A 12,772-nucleotide genomic window follows, 5' to 3' on the forward strand; every position below is an offset into this window, starting at 1 on the left:
AGATACTGAAGAGCGCCAACAATGCTACGATATAAAGATGGATCGTTCAATGGTTCACCTTCAGCCTGAAGAACTTGTGTATAAGGCTTACAAGGTGTGGAACAAGCTTTACAAGTTGTCATACCAGCCTTTGTGAGTAGCTCCTTTGCATACTTTTGCTGACTAACAAAAATTGAACCTGTACTCAGATAAGAGATTTGTAAGCCCAAGAAATATGTTAACTGCCCCATGTCTTTCATTTCAAATACAGAACTTAACTCCTCAATTGTAGTTTGAACAAGACTTGTACTGGAACCCGTAAGGATAATATCATCCACGTATAACAAAAGAATAACTATTTCAGAACCTTCTTTCTTAACAAACAGGCTGGGATTAGACTGAGAAGCTTTGAAACCAATGGCAGGTAGGTATCCTGTGAATTTGGCATTCCATGCCCTAGGGGCTTGCTTTAAGCCATAAAGAGATTTTCGTAACTTGCAAACATATTGAGGATGGGTGGAATCCTCGAAACCTTAAGGTTGCTTCATATAGACTTCTTCCTCAAGATCTCCATGTAAAAATGCGTTCTTTACATCCAATTGTCTTAATTGCCAACCATGCATAGCAGCTAAACTAAGAATAAGCCGTACAGTCGTGTGTCTAACAACAGGGCTGAAGGTTTCTGAATAATCGAATCCCTGAGTTTGACTAAAGCCTTGAGCCACTAGCCGAGCTTTGTACCTAGACACATTTCCATCCGAATTTCTTTTCACCTTGTAAATCCACTTGCTACCAACTATATTCACACCAGAAGGAGGAGGAACCAGTGTCCAAGTACCCTGGGTATTTAAAGCTGAGATTTCCTCTTGCATAGCAGTGACCCACTCAGGAGAATACCGAGCAACTCTATAACTAGATGGTTCATCCAATTCAGGCAGAGCAAGTAAACTAGTGTGATAACACTCATAATCTGTAAAATCTTTTCTTTTAGTGACACCAGACTTTGATCTGGTTTGCATAGAATGGTGATTAGTAGGAGAGATATCTGAAGCACTAGAGGAATCAAGACTAGGAAACAACACATCCAATTGTTGATGAGTAAGAGCTGGCAGAACAGTGGAAATTGGCTCTTGATCATGAACAACAGATGGAGAAGAGAAGTGTGATGTTCTTGGGCCTAAGGGAGAAGACACAGAGGCAATAGGAATAGGAGGAATGGCTGGAGGATCAGATAACGGAGGAGGAACATCTGCATGAGACAGTATAGGTAAAACAACAGAGATGGGTGCACTAGAGGTTGATGCAACCGAAGATGAAGATGAGCCTAAAACAGGGACGCCTTGTTTAAAAGGAAACATGCCTTCATCATGAACAACATCCCGAGACACAAGCAACTTGGCAGTAGACATATTGAAACAAAGAATGCCTTTATATCCCATGAGGTAGCCTAGGAAAACACATAATGTAGTTCGAGCCTGAAGCTTGTTTTGATTGATGGATCTGAGACAGGGATACACAGCAGTACCAAAAATCCGTAAATGTTGAATATCTGGGTGTTGATGAAATAACCGAAAATAAGGAGACTTGTGATCAAGAACTTTGCTAGGCATGCGATTGATAAGATATATAGAGTGAGATATAGCATGAAACCAAAAGTGTTGAGGAAGAGAAGCCTCTGACAATAAGGTAATTGCAGTCTCAACCAGATGTCTATTCTTCCTTTCGGCTAAACCATTTTGTTGAGGTTTGTAAGGACAAGAAAACTGATGCACAATGCCTTTGGAACTGAGAAACTCATGAAATCGATTGCTAACATATTCACCACCCCCATCACTCTGAAAGTACTTAATAACTGCTGAGAATTGATTCACCACAAAAGCATAAAACTTCAGAAAGTGAGAGAACACCTCTGATTTTGCAAACATTGGATAGATCCAAGAGAAACCAGTGAACTCATAAATGAAAGTAACAATGTATCGATATCCTTGAAAAGATTTACAAGGGGATGGTCCCCATACATCGCTATGAATCCGATGAAAGGGACTTACAGCTTTATTATGATGAGTAGGAAATGGTAAACTATGCATTTTGCCACTCAAACAATATTGGCAAATGTGAGGGTGAGAATCGACTATGTGAGGTAAGCTAGCAGACTTAAGCATACTATGAACCACTTCATTAGTAGGATGTCCTAACCTACTGTGCCACAAGGAGAACTTGACCTGTTGTCCAAGATAAGCCACTTCATGAGGAGCAGCTTTATTAGGAGGTAAGGAGAAAGCAGCCACACCAGGAATCAGATAGAGGCCACTATGACTCCTCCCTGTGAGCAGCACCTGTTTGGTGACCTTGTCCTGTGTAGAAAACCCAAACTGATCAAATATCATAGAGCAATTGTTCTCCTTACAAAGCTGATGCACAGACATCAAATTAGCAGTGAGTTTAGGGACATGGAACATATTAGACATGTGTAAAACAGAAGAGGAACTAGAAACGGAGGCATGACCAATATGAGCAACAGGCAAACCTTCCCCATTGCCAATTACTCTATTCTCGAAGCACAAGGCTGAGCTGACTCCAAAGTATTGACATTTGACACCATATGATGGCTAGCACCACTGTCTGCAATCCACAGAGTCTCAGGAGCATATGAGACTTGAGCAGTCATAGCATTGAGAGTAGGTGGTGGAGGAGAGCCTTGATAGACATAATTCGAGTGATGATAATAATCAAGAGCACCATGGCCACGTTTGCCACAAATCTGGCACTTCACCACAGAGGAGGAAGGAGATGATGTAGAGGAAGGGTTGCGATAAAAGCAATTCACAGCAGTATGACCACGCTTAGAGCAGATTTGACACTCAGGTGTGATACCAGACCTAGGAAAACCACCAGATGGCCTCGGAGCAAAATAACCACCACGATTGGTAGGACGATGATTAGGAAACCTCCCACGACCAAAATTCTGAGAAGAAGGCCCATAGGCTGGAGAAGAGGTAGCCCAAAACCGGAGGGAGTAAAAAAGAAGGCGGTGTAGGAAGAATACCAGCCCCTGGAGTTGGAGGCATCGATGAACTATGGCCAATCATTGCCGTCATAGGAGAAATAAGAGAGGAAGGACGTGACTCAAAGAGCCTGCTCAAAGAACAAGGAGCTGCGACGAAAATCCTTGAGAGAAATAGGTGTCTCACAAGCAACAAGCACAGTTCAATCATATCATAATCGGAAGGTAAACTGCGTTCAAGTCTGAAATCATAAGGTCGTCATCGTAAATGGACACACCAGCAAGTGCAAGCCGATCACGCACATGCTTAAGACGGCGAAACTTTTCAATGGAATCGCCTTTCGGCAAATCAAGCTCTGCTTTGAGAAAATTGAGACGAGCTCGAGAGAGTATATCGATCGATAAGACTGAGCCAAGCATCACGAGCGGTTTTGCTTCCGATAACGCACTCGATCGCGCCATCGACAAAGTTGCAATTAGGAGATCGAGAAGCGCTTTGTCAAGCTTGGGCCAAAATTGACACACCCCAAATAAAAGATGGAAGCCCAAAAAATCGTAATACCAGCCCAAGGCTCATCAGAGCAAACAAGGCTGATTTGGGCCTCACAGGCCCAATATAATAGGAAGAGGGAGCCCATGAATAGGAACAATCCCACGTGACATCTCTGGGATAAATAAAAATCAGCAATGGCGACTGTCATAGAAGAAGTGATTGAAGGGTTCATGACATCAAGTTGATTCTAAAAAAACTGAAGATCAAATCCCTCTTATATATGTATATTCAGAGATTTTTTCTTCTGTCTTTACAGAGAAGGTAATTCTCCCAAGAAGATAAGCAAGTTACAATCTCAGAGAGGGATAAGCAGGAAAGCAGGGAGCTGTCCAGAAAAGGAATCAACCTAACCATCACGGGTAAAATATCACAAGGGGCAGTTGAAATTAGGAGAGAGATTAGGTTCCTTTTCAAGAAAATCAGGGAAGTGATTGCCTATCTGAGAGCCTATCTGCCAAAACTGAAGAAGAAGAGGAAAAGGGGGGAAATATCTTTGCCGCCCAATAAATAAACACAATCACCCTACTCCAGAGAAGAAACAGTTTACTATAAATACAAGAAGGAGTGAACAGGGGAAAGGACACCCAAACAACCAAAAAATCAATCAAAAACAAAAACTCAAAATGATCACTTGATCTCAAAAAACCTTCAAAACACCGAAGCAACCAAAGCTCATTGAGCCACACACACAGACAACAAAAATCAACCAACAAGCCCACTTGAATTCCAAGTGAAAACCAGCTTTAGATTAGAATTCCCAAGGTTCAGACTTAGAAAATAAGTCATTCAAAACGAGATTTCTCTCGTTACAAATTTGGTTTAGCAAAAAACCAAGACAGGTAGAGCTTGAGCTTTTCCCAAACATGAAAACCTCAACAAATTTTACAGTGCAGTCTCTAGCCCACTCAAGTCCTCGAGAACAGCCACGCCTTACAGATCAAGAAGCCGCATTCGCACTAAGCTTCACAAAAGCTTAAGGTACATTGAAGCTCGCCAGAATCAACCTTTGGTATCGATTTATAGTTGAAGCTTAGCAATCAAGGTTGTCAACGGTCCACCAAAGCTGTCTTCCAGCCGGACATTTTCCCCTGTAATGTAACCTTCCATCTCGATGTAAATGGAGTTCCAATCAGATCTTCATCTCTCTAACATAAGTATTTATTGTTATAGTTTTGTAAAAGGCGCTTAAAAATTTAAATTCCATCAACCATTCGCCGTAACAACCTCTTTATATGAGATAAATTGTTAAAGTCCTCACCAGAGGCAAGAAAAGAACTTACTTGGGAGATATTCCTCACCCAAATTCACAATCGTTTGTTTGCAGAAATCAGTAACTTGGGGCGCAAGTTATCCATTCCAAACTAAGTCTGCTAGAATTTTTATTACTAGCAGTGGCACGCTCGCACACCAAAGAAAGCTGACTTGTTGACCAGTCTATGGTTCTCAAGGCAGTGGGGAACTTTGCCCTTCCATCACAGGAGTAAACGCAAAACGGGCAAACACAAGCTTAAGCCAGTTCTTGTAGGCAGCCGTAACCTCAGAAGTGGCTACTTCTTCATCTACAAAGGCAAATTTGGGAGGAGGAACAACGGAGCCATCGAAGTGACCAAAGAGCTCATGTCCTTCAAGAACTGATTCAATTTGATACCGCCACTTCATGAAGTTATCATCATTGAGGCGAATCGTAATCAATCCAAGGAGACCATCAACCTTGAGAGAAGAAGCCATAGCTGAAAGTTTGAGGAAGAGACAAAAACGAAAGGTTTTGCAGATTTGCAATTGAAGAAAATTAGGGTTTGCAGAGGGTAGAATTGGGGAAAAAACGAAGAAGAAGATTAGAAATTAAGTTTGGCAGAGATTAGAAGTGGAGAAGAGGAAGAAGAAGACCAGAGCAAGAAGGCGGAAGACAGAGAACTCAGGAAGATCGAGAAGGCGTGAGCCACCAAGGGCGCTGATACCATGCTAACAGTATAGAAAATAGAGAGAAGAACAGAATAATACTTGAGAGAAAACCAAAGGAGTAAACTCAGAAAAATGTTATTAAGAAGAAGATTACAGAGATATGTAGCCACTCAGGCTTTATATACAGCAGAGCTGTGCTTAATCTCTAAGTAAGCTCTGTAACTAACTCACATGTATATTACAGCTGTTACAGCTGTGAGCTACACATGATAAACCCACGTGGCTTAGTTAATAACAGATAGTTAACCAATTCTAGAAGCTATGCTAACTAATTCTTATTTTGGTAAACACACCCACCACCCTTTCCAAAACTTCAATCGACATGGTCATCTTCTATACGCACACTTCTTGATTCACAGTGATCAATCGAGCACTTTTTGGAAACTAACAACTTTGTGTTTTGGTTGTAAAAACTAGCATTATATATATATATATATAAGCTTGGCTGGTTTTCAAATCAATTGCTAGGAATCCCTGTCGGTTGATCCATCAACTTGCAAATTCGATCGAGACGAAAATTGACAAGCAAGAAATCAGGGTTTGAGTATGGTGTAGAACTGTAGCAGAAGTAGAGAGTGAGTATACGGTATGAAATGTTACTGGCATTTGACGTTTATATAGAAAGCTTGGTGGTCTCCAAATTAAATTAGGATTTGTGATGAAAGTATGATTCCGTGCGAGCCAACAAAGACATGAGGGGTAGTATAGTAATTAAGTGATATATAAGCTTGGCTGGTTTCCAAATCAATTGTTTCCTTTTCGATAAGTATTTTATTAGTTTAACAAAAATTAACGTTGTTTTTGGTCGAAGAGGTTTGGGCACCAATAGCGTGGGTCGATGATGGATGACTCGTTGGCCGAATTGTTAGCGACGTTGCCTGTGGAGAAAGCTATGTATTTAATAAACAATATATTATATATGTAGTCGTTTCTTTAATATGAAAAATAATTTATTCTACTGCTCATTTTATACTGCTCTTGCTTCTTTATTTATTTATTTTTTTTTCGATTGAGAAAATATGGTATTTCATTCAACCGAAAGGAACATCACATAGTAAGAACTAGCATATTAACGGAGGTCTCGTTAAAACCTTCCTAGAGAAACAAAATTTAAGTGTAGGAAAGAGTACCACCCATGCTATTGACTAAATAGAAGAGTCAAACAACTTATACGAAACAAACCAACCTAAACCCCAACCACAAAACCCTTAAAAAAAACATCTTATCACTACGTAAGTACTATCAAAGAAATCCTCATATGATCTAAAAAAAGCATCATAATTCTTCGTACATAGTCAAAAACGTACTATGGGTATCAAAATAGATCCAACCAATCACCCAACCGCAAAACCATTGAAACACATCCCATCACTACACAAATACTGTCAAAGAAAGCCTCCTATGATCTAAAGAAAGCATCATAGTTCTTCATACAAAGTCAAAAATGTATTGTGAGCATCTTAACAGATCCAGCCATACACCAACCGCCACCTCCAATTTTCTTGATCCAAAATCCCAGCTAACAAGCAAGGGAGACCAAGATTGGCCTCTTAGCCTGAAGAAAATTCCAAAGAAAGATCTTCATAGTAGGAATGTTCATCGGTTACCAAGCCCACGAATGTTCCATAGGAGAATTATTAGGGAGATCTTGGAGACCCCTCGAGGCTGATCTCCTCCGTCTTGTCAATAAAATCATCGATACAAAAACTATGCTTACTAGAAAAATCCATGCCATTAACAATCAGATGCCCAACACCAGTTTTCGCACCTCTTCTGATTCCCGCTTGGTGTCGCATACTTGTCATCCCGTTGAGCAGAAGAGGCGGTGGCCATCTCCTAGCGTTAAGATGGAGACCCTTCACCAGCGACTAGCTCCTTGGGAACCCAGAAAGGAAGCCAACACAGCCACCCCACGGAGAACAAAAGAGCAACAAACAAAAAAACGTCATACCCAATTCACCAAGAAGAACCCAAAGAGACAATCAGAGAAGACTGAGAACGATGACTCAGAGAATGAGTAAAGAAAACTGAAGAAACCCTAACCCTAGCCATCAAGGCTCTCCTCACGTGAACAAACAGCGACCCCTACATCATCATTGTTTCTTGAAATGTATTTTCTCTTGCTTCTTTGGTTTGTTTTCTGGACTCTGATGGGTCAAGCTCATGATAGGGTAGTAGTTGTTCAGTTTGTTCCTTTTCTTTGGCCTTAGCCTGCCTTTTCCCAAAATAATAATAATAATAATAATAATAATAATAATATAATTTATCTAAAAAAGAAAATGTGAAAATATATTGACTTTTTAGGAATTTAGTTTAGATAGCTGCACGTACTTAAAGACCATGTTTGTTTTGGTGACTAATTGTATTGAATTATAATGTAGAATTGGAGCACGTTAGATTACAATGGATTGGAGAGAGTAACAACAACACGTGATTAAGGGGCTGGACTCCAATTCGCTACTTGACCATTACTCTTCATCTTGTAGGCCTCCCTCAAAAGTCCACATGATGAATGGTGGAGATCTTCTAATCTAAAAATGTACACCAAAATGTACTAGACCAGTACAACATGCTATTAGCATATGGTCACCCAAATCTTTTAGAAGAAGAAAAATGATCACAGGAAAAAATACTTTTGACTAAGAACAAGATGTCAACTGAGAATAGGAAAATTAGTAAAGAAAAAAGGCAAATACGGTAAGGACTCTTAAGAATTCAATCATCGGCAAGTACTGCAATGCGCATAAATGCAATCACACAACACTCTGGCTTCCCACAACAAATTTAAATCAACTATGTATTGTGAAGAGGAAGAAATTCTCTACTACATTTCTGTGAATGCTATATACACCACAAAAATAATGTCCCATGCGATTGAAATAAACTAGGTTAGCTTGGGGACTGAAAGAGAATAGTTTTTGTCCAGTTACTGATACGATATTTCTTCCCATCGATTGTAGAGAGTGGACAATAAAAATCATCACATATCAACTGGACCCCAAATATTTCTGTCATCAGAAGACTTTGAATCTCTTAAAAATGCTCCCAAGTGCGGTTTTGCTGGTTGATTTCTTCCAAGAGGGAAGTTCCAAAATGAATCAGAGTTCTCGAAGAAGATGTAAAAGGCGACAGCGGATGCTAAAAACAGTCCTAAAAGCACCATATAGATCTGCCACTCTGCGTATTTGGAACAAGGGTAAACAAAACTGTCAAACCACACCCCAAAAAACATATAACAACAAAAGAAGAAGAAAACAGAGAGAGAGAGAGAGAGAGAGAACCTTTCCAATCTGCTGGAACAGTTAACTTAGTTACAACAGCTCCCCATTCATTAGAAGTAGTGAGCACAACCCTGAAACCAAGAAAAACGTGAGCATCCAACAACCAAAGAATTGCATACTCCAAATTTTTTGGGTTACAAAACATGTCTAAAGTTAAATTTCATTGGAAGTTTCCAGCAACGCTTAGTACTCTACTTTAGCATTCCGATGCAGAAGAAAAAGAAACAAGAAATTTTTTTCCAGAGTCAAAGCCCCTTCCTGAGCAAGACTATAATTCCAATGCTGTTCAATGAAGGCAAATAGAAGCATTAAGAAAACTAGAAAAAAGTTGTGTGCTGATCCTTAATACATTCAATAGAATGAATACCCAGAAAATGGCCTCTAAAGAAGCATTTTCATGAAAAATACATACTACAAAAGTGCATCAAGCGCGACCTTAGATCTGAAAACAAGATGAGCTCTAATAACACAAGTAAAACCTTCTCTATAACATATGCAAATTATACAGCAAATCTATCTGTATTACAAAATAAAGTCAAATTTTATTATATTTAAATCACGGTCAAGGAATGGATTGATTGTTAAGCACCGGTCAATCAATTATGGTAATTCAACATACAAAAACATGTCAGTAGTAATTCACAAAACTGTATTGGTTGGAAGGGCCTTACCTTTCAGTGGGACAAAACTCCAGAGTTTCAATGCATGTACCCAGGTGTAGCCTCTTACTCCAGTGGCAAATCTCCATTTTCTTAACTTCAACCACACAAATATCTCCATCTTTGCTTCCTCTGCAATTTAAAGAAAAAACTGGTGAAACCGATATCGTAAACTATGTCCCAACAACAACATTCTGATAATATTTACCAAATCATCAAAGCTGTATCCAAATGTGGAGTGACTTATCATTGAACCAAAGAAAGAACATAATAAACAGTCAATTAATATATTTCTCTGATTCACATAAACATTGAACATTTGAAAGATTTGTCCTCTCTCTTAAAAGGGCGTGTGAGCAGGCATATCTATGTGTACATTACATTAGCACTCAATTCATTATAAATATGAACCAGTCTAATTACCAGAGATGTTTAATGTTCAATTCGATGCACCAGCAGAGCAATTTATTGTTTAATAAATTCTCATTTAAAGCCTAGTATATAAACACAAGATAAAATGCAGTAAAGCGCTTACAGAGCAAGATATTTCCCATCCTTGCTGACAGACATAACGGAAGCAGACTTTTTAAGTAGCCTCTTATGCCCAATTTTAGTCCATGTACTTATGTCCCAAACTGCAGTGAAAGCTTTATCACCTGTTTGATTAAAACAAATATATTTACTTTTCTGAGAAACAATGATATAGCAGTACAGAATTATTTTAGAGAGGTAGACCTCTTTGAACAGTGCAAAATAGAAAGGGTTTTGTTGCATCCTTAGAAAACCGACAGAGTTCAATCTGTTCATCCTGCATGAATTAAACTCCAAATATTACCCCAAGATTCCACCCCAAAAAAAAAAAAAACACACCAAATATTATGCAAGATAGGAGAGAAAAAAAAAGGCAATATATTTCAAAAATTTAAATGAATAAGCCATACCGAGTTGCGAGTCAAAGTAGTCAAAGGAACACAATCTTCCATCTTCCATATCCTTGCTGCTCCATCAGTAGATGTTGAAGCTAAGAACTCGGAGTCTAGGCTAGAGTAGGATAAACATAGACCAAAACATTCAAAATCCAGTATAGGAAAACTGTGCAAATCTTCTTAAAATATTCCAGTCTATAGACCCCATACACCAAAAGAAAATGAAAGAGAAAAAGAATCCATTAACGTCTTTTATTTTCATTACATAACCAATTCATCTTTGCTTATACTAAATTCAACCAAGACAGGTGGTTTGTTTGAGATTCTTAGATTAGTGCAATAAGTACTGCGGGAAAACATCATGGCCTTTTCCTACGTAACTGCAGTAGCATTGATTAAGATACATAACTCTTCTTGCTCAATCATATGATAATGCCAAATCCAACAAAATGTAAACAGATATCTGATTATAGCATTTTCTTATGCCTTGTTATCTGTATTTAAATGTACACAAGACAATCAACAAGCATTTTCCTCACCTGAAATCCAAATCACGAAAAGACTTGTGCGCCCTTGGTTCATCTAAAATTATTCGGAGGCTTGGCCACTCCAAAATTCTCAAATGCCCATCCTAAGGATGATTAGGGCATAATTAAATAAATGTTTGGCATAAAAATTAAGCTGCTGCATGAGACGTGTATGGTGAAAATGGACAGTAATACAGATTATTGCTTACCACCCCACCGGTAGCCAATTTAGATCCATCAACACTAAAAGCTAGACACTTCTGTGGACCAATTCCCTTCAAAGGAGCTAGTTCTTTTGCCAGCAGCTTTGCATTTGATTCTTGGCCATATAACTCAAACAATCTGCATTTCTCCCAAAAAAATATAATTCAATATATGAGATATACTGACAACTCAAGGAAAAATACTGGATGTGGCCACACTTGAGGACTACATAACCTCCACTAGAATCTCAATAAACAGACTAGCTAACACAGAAAGAGGAGGAGCAGGAGGAAAAAAAGCTCAATCAGCCAACAAACACTGGCAAGTTGAACAACAATTTATACGAGAAAAGTATCCCCATCATGCTCTTGTCTCTATCTTGGTTTAATCCTAATAAACTCCACCTTAAATTTGAATGATATCTTTATACAGAGATCATGTTCTTTAGTTGAAGTGAAGTCAAAATGTGCAAACAAAAAGCAGTGATAGTAGGAAAATAAAGCACATGGAAGACCCAAAAAACTTATCTTCTCGGTTCTAAATTTAAAATGGTTCAAGAAAGCCAAATATTTGAACCTTGCCACCGAAATAAAATAAAAATAAAAAAGCACTTAAAAAAGAAAATATACAGATGTGTACCCACATATCCTATCCAAGCACTAATAATTATAGTACTATTACAACAATGAAGCAATGAATCAGATGGGAAGCTTTACGCTCCAGTTTTAGCAATCAAACAGCACAGCCACTCTCCAACAACATCAAACAACAGTACAGTTTGAGCAAGCTTTAATGATCAAACACCATAAACCAACGAAATGCAAACAAGGTCAGCTTAAAAAAAAAAAAGAAAAAAAAAGGGTTCTTTAAACTTATAAAAGGCGTCAACTAATAATTAGCATCAAATTGGGAAACACCAAAATAAAAACTAGTACCACGGATATAAAATAACAAAAAACAGCTGTTAAATTTCGAAAAACAAAATCACTAGAAGAGAAAGAAAGCTCACTTGCAGCCACCATTAGAGGTAGAGCAAACGATATCGTCTCCGGTTGGGTGCACCGCAATGGAAACTGGCTCACCCTCCACTTCTTCAAGTACATATGTAGTCTAAACAATCAATCCAAAACACACACAAAACAAAAGTTAAAGTCAAACGCAAGCAAACAAAAAAGTCAACCCTTTCTTCAAGGTCTCTTGGGTCGAACCGGTAAAACAAAAAAACCCAAAATACGAATACCCAATTCACAGGGCAGCAAAAATTGCATCCAAAGCTTGTAAATTTCAAATAAAAAGAGATTTTAGAGAGCGAGGGAGACCAGGGGAGAGGAAGAGAGAGCAGTAGTCTTGGGGTCGAAGGAGAAGATCTCGAGAAGTGAAGAAGACGACGACGAAGAAGAATCCTTACGCCTGGACCTCCCGAACACCGCCCAATTGGCGCTTTCGGGCCGTCGGATCCACGACCCGCACGTCACCGGACCCTGCTGTTCTGCCCCACCGCTCGCCATTCAGTTCAATTTCTAAGAAGAGAGAGAGAGAAAACAGAGGCAAAATCTGACAGGGATAGAATTAGAAATTTCGTTAGTTTTCTCCCTGTATATTTATTTATAGAAGTAAAAATGGACCCCACCAAAACCCCCAAAAGGCACAAGAACGACGACCATGTTGTTGTCGTTG

The 12,772-nt window shown here is 38.9% G+C and overlaps 1 protein-coding gene across 1 annotated transcript; it reads right to left on the reverse strand.

The window, feature by feature from the left end:
- Positions 1 to 8,268: 8,268 nt before the first annotated feature.
- Positions 8,269 to 12,679, reverse strand: PHF1 (phosphate transporter traffic facilitator1). Its single transcript, XM_008220715.3, has 10 exons — positions 12,415 to 12,679; positions 12,105 to 12,205; positions 11,101 to 11,233; positions 10,904 to 10,995; positions 10,380 to 10,479; positions 10,174 to 10,246; positions 9,974 to 10,094; positions 9,451 to 9,570; positions 8,780 to 8,850; positions 8,269 to 8,675 (listed from the first exon to the last, which is right to left on the reverse strand). The coding sequence occupies exons 1-10, from the start codon at positions 12,601 to 12,603 to the stop codon at positions 8,479 to 8,481; spliced, it is 1,197 nt and encodes a 398-aa protein (XP_008218937.2). The 5' UTR covers positions 12,604 to 12,679; the 3' UTR covers positions 8,269 to 8,478.
- Positions 12,680 to 12,772: the final 93 nt, after the last annotated feature.

The sequence above is a fragment of the Prunus mume genome, linkage group LG5, assembly GCF_029339155.1.
Source record: "Prunus mume cultivar Tortuosa linkage group LG5, ASM2933915v1, whole genome shotgun sequence".
NCBI lineage: Eukaryota > Viridiplantae > Streptophyta > Magnoliopsida > Rosales > Rosaceae > Prunus > Prunus mume.

Coding starts and splice junctions, on each gene's coding strand:
- PHF1 (XM_008220715.3), bottom strand. CDS start 12,603: ATGGCGAGCGGTGGGGCAGAACAGCAGGGTCCGGTGACGTGCGGGTCG. Junction 12,206..12,414: donor CTCTCTCTTCCTCTCCCCTG/GTCTCCCTCGCT, acceptor TTGATTGTTTAG/ACTACATATGTACTTGAAGA. Junction 8,851..9,450: donor GAGTTTTGTCCCACTGAAAG/GTAAGGCCCTTC, acceptor TCTTGGTTTCAG/GGTTGTGCTCACTACTTCTA.